Genomic DNA, 13,701 nt, shown 5'->3' with positions numbered 1-13,701 from the left:
GAGCCGCATGTGGCTCGTGAGCCGCAGTTTGCCAACCACGGTCCTAGGGTGTTTTAGGGCTAGTTAGTACCTTACAGAAGCGTCTCAGACTACTCTGATTTTGTGTGTGTCCTTTTTGTAGTTTTCCAGTTTTCTTCTTTCGGAGCTCTCAAGACGTTGTAAGTGACTTTGGAAGTCTCTCTACCTTCAGCTCTTTTTAATTGCTGCTTCCAGTTTTTTACTGAATGGAAAATGAGAGAACCAAATGTTTAGTTTTATTTAAAGTAAAAGTGAATGGGTCATCAGTGAGGGCCCAAAGCATAATGTTTTGAGCAAAGTGTATGAGCTTGAGTGCATGAACTTAATTTCGTTATTTGTTCTTTTCACTTTGGTTCTCAGCTGTGTTCTGGGTAGTTGAGCTTACAGATAGGGACTTGGATAAATAAATGGTTATTGTTCTTCTAAAGGGATTGTAAAGAAAGAAAATATTTGTGTCCCTTTGAATTATAGGATTTCAGGTCAGATTAGCTTCTCAAACCCAATACTACTCTTTCCTTTTTTTTTTTGTAAAAAACATTATTTTCTTACTCATTTTTTCTTTAATTACAGTTGACATACAATATTATATTGGTTTCAGGTGTACATCCTAGTGATTAGACTTTTATATAATTTGCAAAGTGGTCTCCCTGATAAATCTAGTATCCATCTGACACCATAGGTAGTTATCACAATACTAGAGGCCTGGTGCACAACATTCGTGCACTCGGGGCAAGGGGCGCGGGGGGTCCCTCAGCCTGGCCTGCATCCTTTCCCAGTCCGGGAGCCCTTGGGGGATGTCCGACTGACAGCATGGGCCTAAGCCATCAGTTGGACATCCTTAGCGCTGCCACCGCCGTTGGCTCACCAGCTGTCAGCCCAGCTTCTGGCTGAGCGGAGCTCCCCCTGTGGCAGTGCACTAACAGGGGGCAGTTCCTGTGCTGAGCGTCTGCCCCCCTGGTGGTCAGTGTGTGTCATAGTTACCAGTTGTTCCGCTGTTTGGTCAATTTGCATATTACCCTTTTATTATATAGGGTTATTGACTATATTTCCTATTCCACACTTTATATCCACATGACTTTTTATTTTTATTGTTGAAAGTATTATATAGGTCCTCCCTTTCCCCCCATTAACCTCTTCCAGCCTGCTCCCATCCTCCCTTCTCCCCCAGGCCCTCACCACCCCATTGTCTGTGTCCATGGGCTATGCATATATGCGTACAAGTTCATTGGTTGATCGCTTCCTACCTACCCTGCCCTGTCTTCCTCCACGTGACTTTTTATAACTTCCAATTTGTACCTCTTAATTCCTTCACCTTTTTCAACTATCCTCCTTACCCTCCTGTCTAGCAACCATCAGTTCTCTGTATCTATGAGTTTCTGTTTTGTTTGTTTATTTCATTTTTTAGGTTCTATATGTAAGTTAAATCGTATGGTATTTGTCTTTCTCTGCCTGCTTTATTTCACTTAACATAACACCCTTAAGGTCGATCTATGTTGTGGCAAATGGCAAGGTTTCATTTTTTTCTGGCTGAGTAATATTCCATTGTGTATATGTACCACATTTTCTTTATTCATTTGTCTATTGATGGATACTTAAATTGCTTCTATTTCTTGGCTATTGTAAATAATGCTGCAATGAACATAGAGGTGCATATATTCTTCCAAATTAGTGTTTTGGGTTTCTTCGGATATATTCCCAGAAGTGGATTCACTGGGTCATAAGGCATTCCATTTTTAATTTTTTGAGGTAACTACATACTGCTTTTCACAGTGGCTGCACTAATCTGCATTTTCAACAACAGTGCATGAGTGTCCCCTTTTCTCCACTTCCTCAACAAACACTTGTTGTTTGTTAATTTATTGATAGTAGCCATTCTGACAGTTGTGAGGTGATATCTCATTGTGGTTTTAATTTGCATCTCTCTGATGATTAGTGAGGTTAAGCATCTCTTCATATGGCTATTGGCCATCTGCATGTCCCCTTTGGAGAAGTGTCTATTCAGGTCCATTGCCCATTTTTTAATTGGATTGTTTGTTTTTTAGTGTTGAGTTGTATAAGTTTTTTATAAATTTTGGATATTAACCTCTTATTAGGTATATCATGGATGAATATATTCTCTCATTAAGTGGGTTATATTTTCAATTTGCTGATAGTTTCCTTTGCTGTGCAAAAACTTGTTAGTTTGATATAGTTCCAGTTGTTTATTTTTTCTTTTGTTTCCCTTGTCTGACAAAATATAAGAAAAAAATATTGCCACGAGAAATATCCGATATTTTGCTGTCTATATTTTCTTCTAGGATTTTTATAGTTTTGAGTCTAACATTTAAGTCTTTAATCCATTTTGAGTTTATTCTTGTGTATGATGTAAGAAGATGGTCTGTATTTATTATTTTGCTTAGTATTTCTTTTGTATAGGATATTAATTAGTTCAAGTAAATAGTCTTGCCTTTACAATGATTATGTAAAAATATTGAACTTCTAGAAGGATATCTGGAATTCATAAGATTTAAACCAGCTTAAAAAAGTGGTTGTAGTTAACTGAAGCAGTGCAGTGCAGACATGGCCTTAATGATTTGGTGGGTGATGGTTGTTGACCATTCCCTCCATTATCCCACAGGCGTATTCCGTCTCCACATTCATTAACAGACCCAGCCTCAGGGACCCACGTCCCTAAAGAGCCACCCAAGGTTACCCGGCAGGGCAGCACTGAGCGTTTTGCAGCACTCCTTCTTCCTTAGGGTTAACGAAGCTTATAATTGTCTGAAATTGGGAATAAATACAAGGCTTCTGGTGTCATCCATGACTGACAAGTCCTGATGAACCTCCTTATGGGAACTAGGGGCTATTGACTCTCACAAGGTTGGAATTGTCTTAAAATGCTAAAGTTTTCACCTTAATAAAATGTTTTGTGAACATTTGAATCAATTTGGAATTTCTAGATGGAATTTATTAAAATTAAGTTAAAAGAATAAAAAGGCTGAACTACAAAAAGTAGAGGAATAGTACAGGAAGAAACAAAAAGCGGGCCAGTGCACCATTGCCAAGGGTAATCTTGACAGAGGTATTTGGGGGCGAGTGGGGGAATCCACCCTGCCTTCTACACTGTTCAGTAAACTCAATACTGAATCAGACCCCCTTTCCTCCAAGTTGCCAGGCAATATTCTTACCAACCTTTATTTCATTTTAAATTGGTGTTTTGACTGCTTCCTTTATTTTGAGGGTTGACCCATATTTGGGAATGCCACTCACTTATCAGCTCCTAACACAGCCTTGACAAGTTTCAAGGACTCGGAGCACCTCTTTGCAGTCCCAGACTTTACAAGTCAGTAGATGACAGTCAGGGAGAGAGCAACTGAAATGTGCCAGCCCTTTGTTTTAGTGTCAGTGACAGGAGAAACAGCAATGGGTTCTTTCAGAACGTTAGTGAGGTTCCCTCCAGTATCTTGGATTCCCCCAGGCCTTCTGCCAAAGGCATCATGTGGACTCTATTGGGAGACAATGTCAACCAAGAGAGTGGTTAGTTATTTTATCACCAGACTCCAAAGGAGCCTGTAAGATCCTGGAGAAGGTGTAGATTAGTATAAGCACCAATTATATAGTGCTCGGTGCAGCCAAAGCCGTGTATGGGTGAGGGAGGCGGGGGCAGAGCTCGTGGGGCTGTAGATATATGGAAAAAGCACAAATTTGGTTGCTCTCCTTTTTTGTAGTACGAAATGCTTCATGTTACACCACCAATGAGCGCCCCTGATGTCCTCAAGAAGAGCCCTGTGGTTGATGATGCTGGCTGGGTGGATGTGGATAAAGAAACTCTGCAGCACAAGAAGTACTCAAATGTGTTTGGGATCGGGGACTGCACCAACCTCCCTACGTCGAAGACCGCCGCTGCTGTAGGTAAGATAACGTGCAGCGTTTCTCCCCCTTCAAATGACGTCACCCCAAGGCACCATCGTAACTGAAACAATAATTTGGCACAAATAGCATTCCACGAATAACGAGGAAACTTTTCTGGGTTAAGAATGACTTTGACTTCCCTGACACAGAATCATGTTGGTGAACTTAGTATTGTGTAAAGAAGAAAGAATGTGTTGAGGGCTTTGTATCAGAGTAGCATGACCCCTTCTGCCTTTTCTAGGTCAGAGAGGTTGTCTTCAGGGGAGAGTGCATTCGAGAGAGGGCCCCACTTTCCCAGCTCTCGGGAGTTCTGTTACTCCTCCTAGTGCCACACGCTCATCCCTGACCTTCCCAGTCTGTGACACCAGGCAGGTTGGCTATTTTTCTTCTGCCTGAAACACCGTGAAGTTAGGGAGGCGTTTGTTTCCCCAGAAAACACATGCAAGTCAATGAATGCTTGCAGACCAGAAAATTGTCCTGTTAAGACAAACACAGTGGAGCGTGCCCTGATTGGTACACCATTAAGGTCTCCGCCTGGAAAACTAAACTCTTCACCTCGTTGCTCTGCACTAGCAGTGATGGGGAGAATTGCCTTGTACATTCTGTCCTCCGCAGACAGGAGCTGTCCTCTGTGGCTGCTGCAGAGCACAGACCTCCCTGCTGATGGGAACGGCAGTGTTTTGTGTGAATTGTACACCTGCAGCTCCTGTTGCATTACTTTCGCTGACTACTTCAACCTAAGGAAGACTTTCAAGGAAACCCACTGCATATCTTTTCCACTTTTTTTTGGTTTTGTTAATTCTCACCCAAAGGTATTTTTCCACTGATTTTTAGAGAGAGTGGAAGAGAGAGGGAAAGACAGAGAGAAATATCAATGTGAGAGAAGCACATCGACTGGTTGCCTCCTGCATGTGCCTCGACCAGGGTCTGGGCCGGGGAGGAGCCTGCACCTGAGGTCCGTGCCCTTGACCGGAATTGAACCCAGGACCCTTTGATCTGCAGGCTGAGCTCCACGGAGCCAAAGTGTCTAGGGTTCTTTCCCACTATTAATAGTCATTTGCACCCAACATTTTATTTAAAAAATCTCAAACCTATGAAAAATTTGAAAGTACAATGAATACCCATATATTTTTCAGGTATTAACTGATTACTAATGTTATGTGGCATTTCCTTTATCTATGTACATTTCTTTTTTGCTGAGTTATTAGAAAGTGACTTTTGACTTCATAATGCTTTACCCTCAAATACTTCAACATGCATCTCCTAAGAAAAAGGACTTTCTCTTCTATCTCCCCAAGACCATCATCACATCCAAGAAATGGAACATTGTATGAGAAAATCATCTCATATACAATCCAGTTTGAATTTCTCCAGTTTTCCTAATAATGTTTCTATGGCCCAGTCCTCTCTTAAATTCATGAATGAGTCAAGGCCTGCTAGCAGAGGTTAATAAAAGGAAGGGAAGCAGAGGGAATTGGACACTGAGCCTGTTTGCTACACCAGGAAGCTACGCTTCACACACACTCCAGGGGTCCACAGCATTACCTGGCCAAGAGTTAAGTACCCCCCCCCCCCCCCCCCCCCGCCCTACAGAACTGGGGGGGAGGGCTGGGGAGGTAAGCACATGTGCAGTAGAAGTCAAAATGGCACCGGGGGAAGTGCCTGACCATAGAGGCCTGGGAAAGGGAGCATTGGTCAGGGGGTGGGCCCATCCAAAGCTTGAAAAAGCTTGGGAAGTTGACTGGTTATTTAGAAAAACTCCTGGTCTTTCAACCCCAGGGGAACAAAGATCTCTCTCTCTCTCTCTTTCTCTCTCTCTCTCTCTCTCTCTCTCTCTCTCCTGAGTACTTGTGTAACCATGCGAGTCTAGTAGCTAACTGGGGTCCCAGGCAAACCTCTCAGGGCTCCAAAGGACTAAGTGTTAATACAAAATGGAAACTCTGGACACTGGCCTTCGACAGGGCCTCGATAAAGACAAGATTGGGCTTTTTTCATGGCCAGATGGTTGGAGATGGGACATTGGGAGCTCAGGGGCAATCCAGGGGCAGCCTTCCTGAATAGATCTTGTCACACCATGATCTCCCAGGCATAGGTCCTTGGAATGCTTTTCTCTGGATCCCGTGGAAGAGCCTGATTTCCCCAGCACCGCACACTACATTGATTGTCATGTCTCTGGTTTCCTTTCATCGAAGACACGCCCTCTAACATTTTTTTTTTAAACTTTTATGACATTGGCATTTTTTAAGAGTCCAGGATGGTTAATCTATAGAGTATGTCATAATTTAGAATTGCCTAGTTTTTTCTTATATTTAGATTCAGGCGATAGTTTCGCAGGACCCTCCACACAGGAGGTTGTGTGCCTCCCACTGTGTTACCTCAGGAGTCCATGATGTTCATTTGTTTCGTCCTGGGTTCTTTGTCTTTGTGATTTATAGGTAGACTTTGGGGCCATATTTTGAATTTACATTTCTCTTAATGGAAGGTTGCTGAATTTATGCGTTGAAAATATATAAATTCTTAGCAATGTTTACACTTGTCCCACAATCTGTCCCTGGCGTTCCCTGCCACCAGCCAGGTGTCTTACCTCCGTCCAGGCCATCGTACTATTGCGAGCCAGACCCTGTCTTGCCACACGGAGTCTGGCTTTCCTGCAGCTCCTCTTCTTCCTCTGCTTCTCTCTGCCCCAGGATCCTCCATGAATGACACACAGCACAGCCAAGGCCAACATGTGGCATTTAACAAAAGTTAACTGAGGGCTTGGGCATAACAGAAAGGGATTATAATACAGGGGAGCCCCCCCCCCCCCCCACTCAATACACCTCCACACACATGCACCTGATTAATTTCAGAGAGGAATGGAGAGCGATAGAGAGATAGAAACATCAATGATGAGAGAGAATCATTGATTGGCTGCCTCCCGCACGGCCCCCACTGGGGATCGAACCCACAACCCAGGCATGTGCCCTTGACCAGAATTGAACCCGGGATCTTTCAGTCCACAGGCCGATGCTCTATCCACTGAGCAAACCGGCTAGGGCAACACACACATGCACCTTAAACCTGGACAGTGTGACTGCTTCCTGGGTCCAAGGGCCCAGCCTCTCCGTGGTGGCACCCTTTGGCCTCTTCTCTTCTTTTCTGTTGGCCTTGATGTCCTGCTGCAGGGCCTCTCCGGGTTTTCTCAGTACAGATTGTAAACTCTTCATGGCCCTCAAAGAGGAACAAAGTTTTCCAAAAGGGAAATGTGATCTTGAGAGATGTTACCTTGCCCACAACAAAGATAGCTGGTATATATCTATAATAAAAGCGTAATATGCAAATTGACCAAAGAGCTGAACAGCAGAATGACTGTCTGGATGACCACGCTATGATACACACTGGTGCCAGGCCAGCCAAGGCAGGTGTGATGCGATTGGTGGTGGTGCTGGGGTGCCTGCCATCACCCCATGATTGCCCCACAGAGGGAGGCCCAGGCCACCGGCCAGTGGTGTGATCAATCGAGGGGGAAGGGGGGTGGTGGCGGCAGACTTGGGCAGTGCCAGGCCAAGGTGGGTGCAGGTGGGGGGTGAAGCCAGCTGCCGGCAGCTGGAGGGAAGCCCAGGTCCTGGGTGCTGGCAGCCGGAGGGAAGCTGGTGCCAGCAGCCAGGGGAAGGAAGGCCTACCCTTGCACGAATTTCGTGCATTGGGCCTCTAGTATACATATATCTATATGCACTGAGTGGCCAGATTATTATGACCACCTGATGTTTGTAGGCTAATTAGCTATAATTTCACGCTGAAGTTGTTAGAGGGCCAGATCATTATAAATGTCTGAATAGCACAACGTACCTAAGTATTGTTGCTGATCAAGTTCATCCTATCATGTTGATGGCGTATCCCAATGGAGAGGGCTTCTTCCAACAAGACAATGCGCCATGCCATGGTGCTCGTATTGTGCAGGAGTGGTTTCAAGAACATGAGGGAGACTTTACCTTGCTTAGGTGGCCCCCACAATCACCAGATATCAATCCAATTGAGCATTTGTGGGACGAAGTTAAAAGAGCCATCAGGCAGCTGGTTCCACAACCATCAAATCTCACAGAACTGGACAGTGCTATTCATCAGGCGTGGTGTCAGATTCTTTGCATCACTTTTCATCATCTCGTGGAGTCAATGCCAAGAAGAATCGCCGCATATTGAAGGCAAAAGGTGGCCCAACGAAGTACTGATGGGGTGGTCATAATAATCTGGCCACTCAGTGTGTGTGTGTGTGTGTGTGTGTGTGTGTGTATAAAGTATCTATATATAAATATGTAGATGTAATATAAAGATAAATATAAATATATGTATGTATGTGTATATAATAGTATTTATATATATTTATATATATAACTGGAGCAACAGTTCTCAACCTGTGGGTCACAAACAATGAAAATACATCCTGCATATCAGATATTTACATTACGATTCATATCAGTAGCAAAATTACAGTTATGAAGTAGCAACCAAAATAATTTTATGGTTGGGGGCCACCACAACGTGAGGAACTGTATTAAAGGGTTGCAGCATTAGGAAGGTTGAGAACCACTGAACTAGAGGCTCGATGCATGAAATTCGTGCAAGAGGCTTGGCCCTCGTAGCTGCGGCGGCTGGCCTTGGTGCTCACAGTCCCGGCTTCGTCCATAAGGTCGTTTCGCTGTCCGGTCTAATTAGCATATTATGCTTTTATTATTGTAGATAGTATTTTTAAAGCAGAGTTACTTATTTCTTATATTTTGGATCCTCTCATTCCAGTAAAATATTCATTGCTCTTTTGGGCATCAGCAAACTACAGCCTGCTGGCCAAATGCAGCTTGCTGCTGGTTTTCATACAGTTGGCTAAGATGTTTTCTGCAGATGAACATTTATAATCACTTGATGATAGGGAACACTGACTCTTTCTTATTCTTAAGAAAAGAAGAATTCCATTCTTCTCATTAGTAGACATACTAGTAGTACAAAAAGTTATTATTATACTTCTTTTACATTTTGAATTTTGTTAATAAAAATTTTTGTTTTCTCTTGTTATATAATAGCTTTGGTTTTGCCTCTTGGCCCACAAGGTCTAAAATTTTGCTTTACAGAAAAATTTGCTCACCCCTGATTTTGGGAATTGCAGAATAATCACTTTAATGAGCATTTTACAATAGATAGGTAACCCATCTTTCCTCAAAAGTCAATCCAGTCTCCCATCTCTAGAGACACAAACTGCTTGTATTTTTAAAAGGGCAGTCTTTTTAAATATATATTTTTCAATTATAGTTGAGATAAAATATTATGTTAGTTTCAGGTGTAAAACATAGTGATTATACATTTATATACCTTATGAAGTGATCACCCCATCTGACACCTTATAAAGTCATTACAATATTATTGACTATATTCCCTATGGTGTACATTCCTGTGACTATTTTTATAACTGGCATATTTTGTTTTGTTAATTTTCAACCGACGATATTTTTCCATTGATTTTTAGAGAGAGTGGAAGAGAGAGGGAAAGACAGAGAGAAACATCGATATGAAAGAAACACATCGATTGGTTGCCTCCTGCACAAGCCCCGACCAGGGCCCAGGCTGGTGAGTAGCCTGCAACTAAGGTACAGGCCCTTGACCAGAATCGAACCTGGGATCCTTTGATCCACAGGCCGACACTCTGTCCACTGAGCCAAACCAGCTAGGGCCATTTTGTGCTCCTTAATCCCTTTTTTTGCCCCACCCCAACCTCCCTCCCATCTGGCAACCACCAATTTAAAACTGAACACTATTCTGGGATTAGATAATATTAAGGAATTATTGCTAGAAATTTGGGTGTAAGCATGTTATTGTGTTTGTGTTAAAAAAAAAAATACCTCCTCATCTATCAAAGACATACACAGAAATATTTATGGGTGAGTTGCTATGATGTTTGCTTTAAAAAAGGTCCAGGAAGAAAAGTGGCACGTGTGATGGGATAGATGAAACAAGAAGGACAGAGTTGGAAAATTTTCCTAATAAAAAAGGCAGTCTCCCATTCTTGCCACCAAAAAGCAAAAACGTCTATCATCTATCTATCTATCTATCTATCTATCTATCTATCTATCTATCATCATCTTCTATCTAATCTGGTCCAACCTCAGGGCAGTCCAGTAGAGAGGAAAGCTCACTGTTTTGCCTAATTGATATACTTAGGCTATTAATCTAGGTTGGGACGCAGGGACCTCCCAGATAACTAGGGGATACGGGGCACACAGATCAAGCGACACCCACTGGACCCTAGGAGGAGGCGGGTGGGGTTGGGGTGTTGTCTCCCTTATAGTCCTTTTGTTTGAAATTGCCAGTCCTCCTGTTAGAGAGAGCTGGCTTGTCAGTGTCAAACTAGTGGAGGCACTTATGTGGGCCTTGGAGGAACTGAAGAGCCCCTTCTGGTATCCAGAACTTCAAATAGTAAGAGTCGTGTTCTAGTTAAAATTTAGAAGGATGGGGAATGGAGCCTTCTGAGCTGGTTCACGTTAAAGTTATCTGCAAATTAGGTTTTGTGAAAAACCTAGACGCTTATGTTTTTCTGACTTTCCATTTCTCTTACAGCCGCCCAGTCAGGAATCCTTGATAGAACAATTTCTCTGATCATGAAGAATGAAGCACCAACGAAGAAGGTTTGTAAGAGTCAGGGTCTCAATTATCATCTTCCATTCTGTGTGAAAATAGTGTTTTCCTACAATGTTGCCACTTTCTTAATTAGTTTCTCTAATATAGCCATAGCAGTTGTTGCCTTTAGTACTACTTTTTGTTATATAGTCTCCATTTTTCACGGTACAAAAAAGGAAAAAGAAAAAAATTTGCAACTGCTCAGAGTAAAGAGTAAGTTCTGAAGTATCTATATAACATCATAAAAAAGCCACTTTCCAACTCAGTTTCATGTACAATTTTAGTATGATGGCTACACGTCGTGTCCACTGGTGACGAGCTACAACCGCGTGATTCTTGCGGAGTTTGACTACAACTTGCAGCCAGTGGAGACCTTCCCCTTTGACCAGAGCAAACAGAGACTGTCCATGTACCTCATGAAGGCTGACATGATGCCCTTCCTGTACTGGAATATGATGCTAAAGTAAGTGCATTGCTGGGGGAGAGGCACGTCTTTTAGTCTAGCGCACCCACTTGTGCCGGGTGATGGTTTTAGGAGGCCTTCCAGCTTCGGGAGAGATCATGACCCGGAGCCCAGGACCAGCCAGTGGGAACCTCCTTACTGTGCCGTTTCTCATGGTCTGGTGATGGCAGCCTGCGAAGGGTGCTGGATCCTCAGCCGCACTTGGTGAGAGAGAGGCTGCCCAGGGTGAGGAAAGGGAGCAGTGCATCCACCACCACAGGGCTCACAGCCTCTTCTCTTAATTACTGGCAGCAACCAAGTCTTCTCTCTTTCATGTTCTGGCTTTTTCTCACTGCTGGATTCATGATAATAATAAATCCTGGTAAATCGTTTTTACATGTTAAGTAGTTTTTGTGTTGGTCACTTACGAGCTGTGTGTCTTAGGGCAAGTTGTTTAAACTCTCTGTATTTAACTTTTAAAAAAAATTCTTTATTGTTTAAAGTATTATATATGTGTCCTTTTCCCCCCATTGACCTCTCCCCAGCTGTTCCCACCCCCCAGCACATGCCCTCACCCCCCTACTGTCTGTGTCCATGGGTTGTGCTTATATGCATGCATACAAGTCCTTTGGTTGATCTCTTATCCCCCGCAGCCACCCCCCACCCGTTGCTGGTCTGTGTTTAACTTTTTTATCTGCAAATGAAAGTAACCTCAGAGGATGGGGATTAATGAGGTAACGCATTAAAAGACAGCTACATAGTAGGCATAGTAGTGAATAGAGTAAGAACATTTAATAATTCTTCTTAGTTCCAAACAATGAAAATGTCATTTGACGTGTACAAACCACTATGAGATAGGTAAGTCAGGGTATCTATACTAGTTGGTTTTCTTTTTTCTTTTTATACTAGTGGTTTTCAATCAAGGTGATTTTTCCCCTCAGGGGGCATTTGGCAATATCTGGAGACATATTTGGTTGTCACAGCTGGAGGGGATGCTACTGGCTTTTCGTGAGCAGAGGCCAAAGATGCTGCTAAACACCCTGCAATGCACAGGACAGTCTCCACAACGAAGAAACAGCTATTTCATAGTGTCAGTAGGGCTAAGGTTGAGAAACCTGGACCTCTGCTTTATTTATAAGCAAATGAAAAGTAGAGAGGATTGCAGTTTGCCTGTGGTAGAGATTGCATGCAAGTTTGCTGAACTGAGTGAGCATGTCCAGGCTCACACAGCAAGTCAGTATCGAAACCAGAACGCGAAGCATGTCGCCTCCTAGTCACAGGATCTTTCTACCTCACAAGACAAATCTTGCTTTATGTCTGTGAGCCATGTGACTTTCAACATCCTGCTGACCGAGGTCACTCCCATCTTTTCTGACGCAAATATCGTTTCCATGTCGTTTCTTCCAGGGGTTACTGGGGAGGACCAGCTTTTCTGCGGAAGTTGTTTCACCTGGGTATGAGTTAAGGATGGCTCAACCCTTGCTATCTCTGGGCGGCTTCTGGACCAAAATCACAGTCAGACTGGCCACGAGCAGCATGAAGAGCTCCAGACCTAACCCTGTAAAGAGTTTAGTGCTGGATGCTGGGTGGCGGGGACTCAAGGCCTCCCTTTCAAGTCCTTCTCAACAGACACTGTCCAGGCTGTTTGGGATGAGCTTGGTTCCTTGAAAATATTAAAATAAAGGAATAGACTTCTATTTTTTAACTAAAAGCTTGTCATTGAGATTTTACAAAAAAAATTTTAAATCTGCATTAGTGGAATGAAAAGTCATAGCGCTTGGGAGGAAAAGATGGTGGTGGTGGAATAGCTTTTCTGCCATTGACTCTGAGTATTCAGCGGGTAGCTCGTGTAATTTCACCCGAGCCCGTTTGGATTCACAGGAAACCGGGGTCATTCCAGGGAGAAGGTTTAAACAGTGTGTGTGACCGCCCTGAGCACGGGCTGTGGGAGCACAGGGGGTGGGCCCAGTGCCCCGCCACCACCGCCCCTCTGTGGCACCACCGTGTTTGGTGTTTGTGTTGAGACCACGCCCCCCCCCCCCCCCCCCCCCACCACCGCCCCCAACCACGGATATGGTGGGATACCAGTGCTGTAGGTTGCAGGGCTTCTCTACTGGGCAACTTTGGCTCCAGGATTCCCCATCAACTTGGCTGAAACTTTCTTAGAGCTGTATCAGGTCTGTGATGCTCCCGGTCCCTCCACTTTTCCCAGGCGTCCCAGCTGATTCATGGTGTGAGAACCCTCCCTGCCTCCTCCTCCGTTAGCCTCCGCAGACACTTCCCCCCATGAAGTCTCTTGCAAATGTAATTCTGCCATGGCACCTGCTTCCCAGAGAACTCACACTCAGTGAGGATGGGGTTAGAGGAATTCTGATGTGTGTGGTAAGCATTTGCTTCATTCAGTCTCAATTTGGGCCTTGACATTTTTGAATAAGTTCCCATGAGAAATATGGCAGGAGATAGTTCCAGTTTAGTTCAGCAGTGGCTTAAAAAAAAATTGTTCCTAATGAGTTTATTTGTAGAAGCTTATCTGGTGCATCTGGTATTTGAAAGCTTTGTACATTGCATATTTATAAATTCTGCCAAAGGGAAATGCATAGCAGTCTATGCAGTGCCTTAGATTTTTACAGCAATTTAGAGTTCCTGTATATTTCCTAAGATTGCCAAGTCTCTCTGGTTTCCTGGGGTTCAGGTGACTTTAGAAACTG

At 43.7% G+C, this 13,701-nt stretch overlaps 1 protein-coding gene across 1 annotated transcript in view; it reads left to right on the top strand.

The window, feature by feature from the left end:
* Positions 1-12,704, top strand: part of SQOR (sulfide quinone oxidoreductase) — a 40,641-nt gene extending 27,937 nt beyond the window's left edge. Inside the window, exons 7-10 of the mRNA XM_070423493.1 lie at positions 3,726-3,909; positions 10,492-10,559; positions 10,836-11,014; positions 12,401-12,704. Coding sequence (XP_070279594.1) covers positions 3,726-3,909; positions 10,492-10,559; positions 10,836-11,014; positions 12,401-12,458 — 489 coding nt within the window. The 3' untranslated portion in view covers positions 12,459-12,704. The remainder of the gene's footprint in view (positions 1-3,725; positions 3,910-10,491; positions 10,560-10,835; positions 11,015-12,400) is intronic.
* The last annotated feature ends 997 nt before the right edge of the window (positions 12,705-13,701 follow it).

This window comes from Myotis yumanensis, unplaced genomic scaffold, assembly GCF_028538775.1.
Source record: "Myotis yumanensis isolate MYYU_CA2020_CCGP unplaced genomic scaffold, mMyoYum1.0.hap1 SCAF_1, whole genome shotgun sequence".
Taxonomy (NCBI): domain Eukaryota; kingdom Metazoa; phylum Chordata; class Mammalia; order Chiroptera; family Vespertilionidae; genus Myotis; species Myotis yumanensis.
Note: the sequence above shows the minus strand (reverse complement) of the source record. Positions and strands in the feature narration are given on the sequence as shown.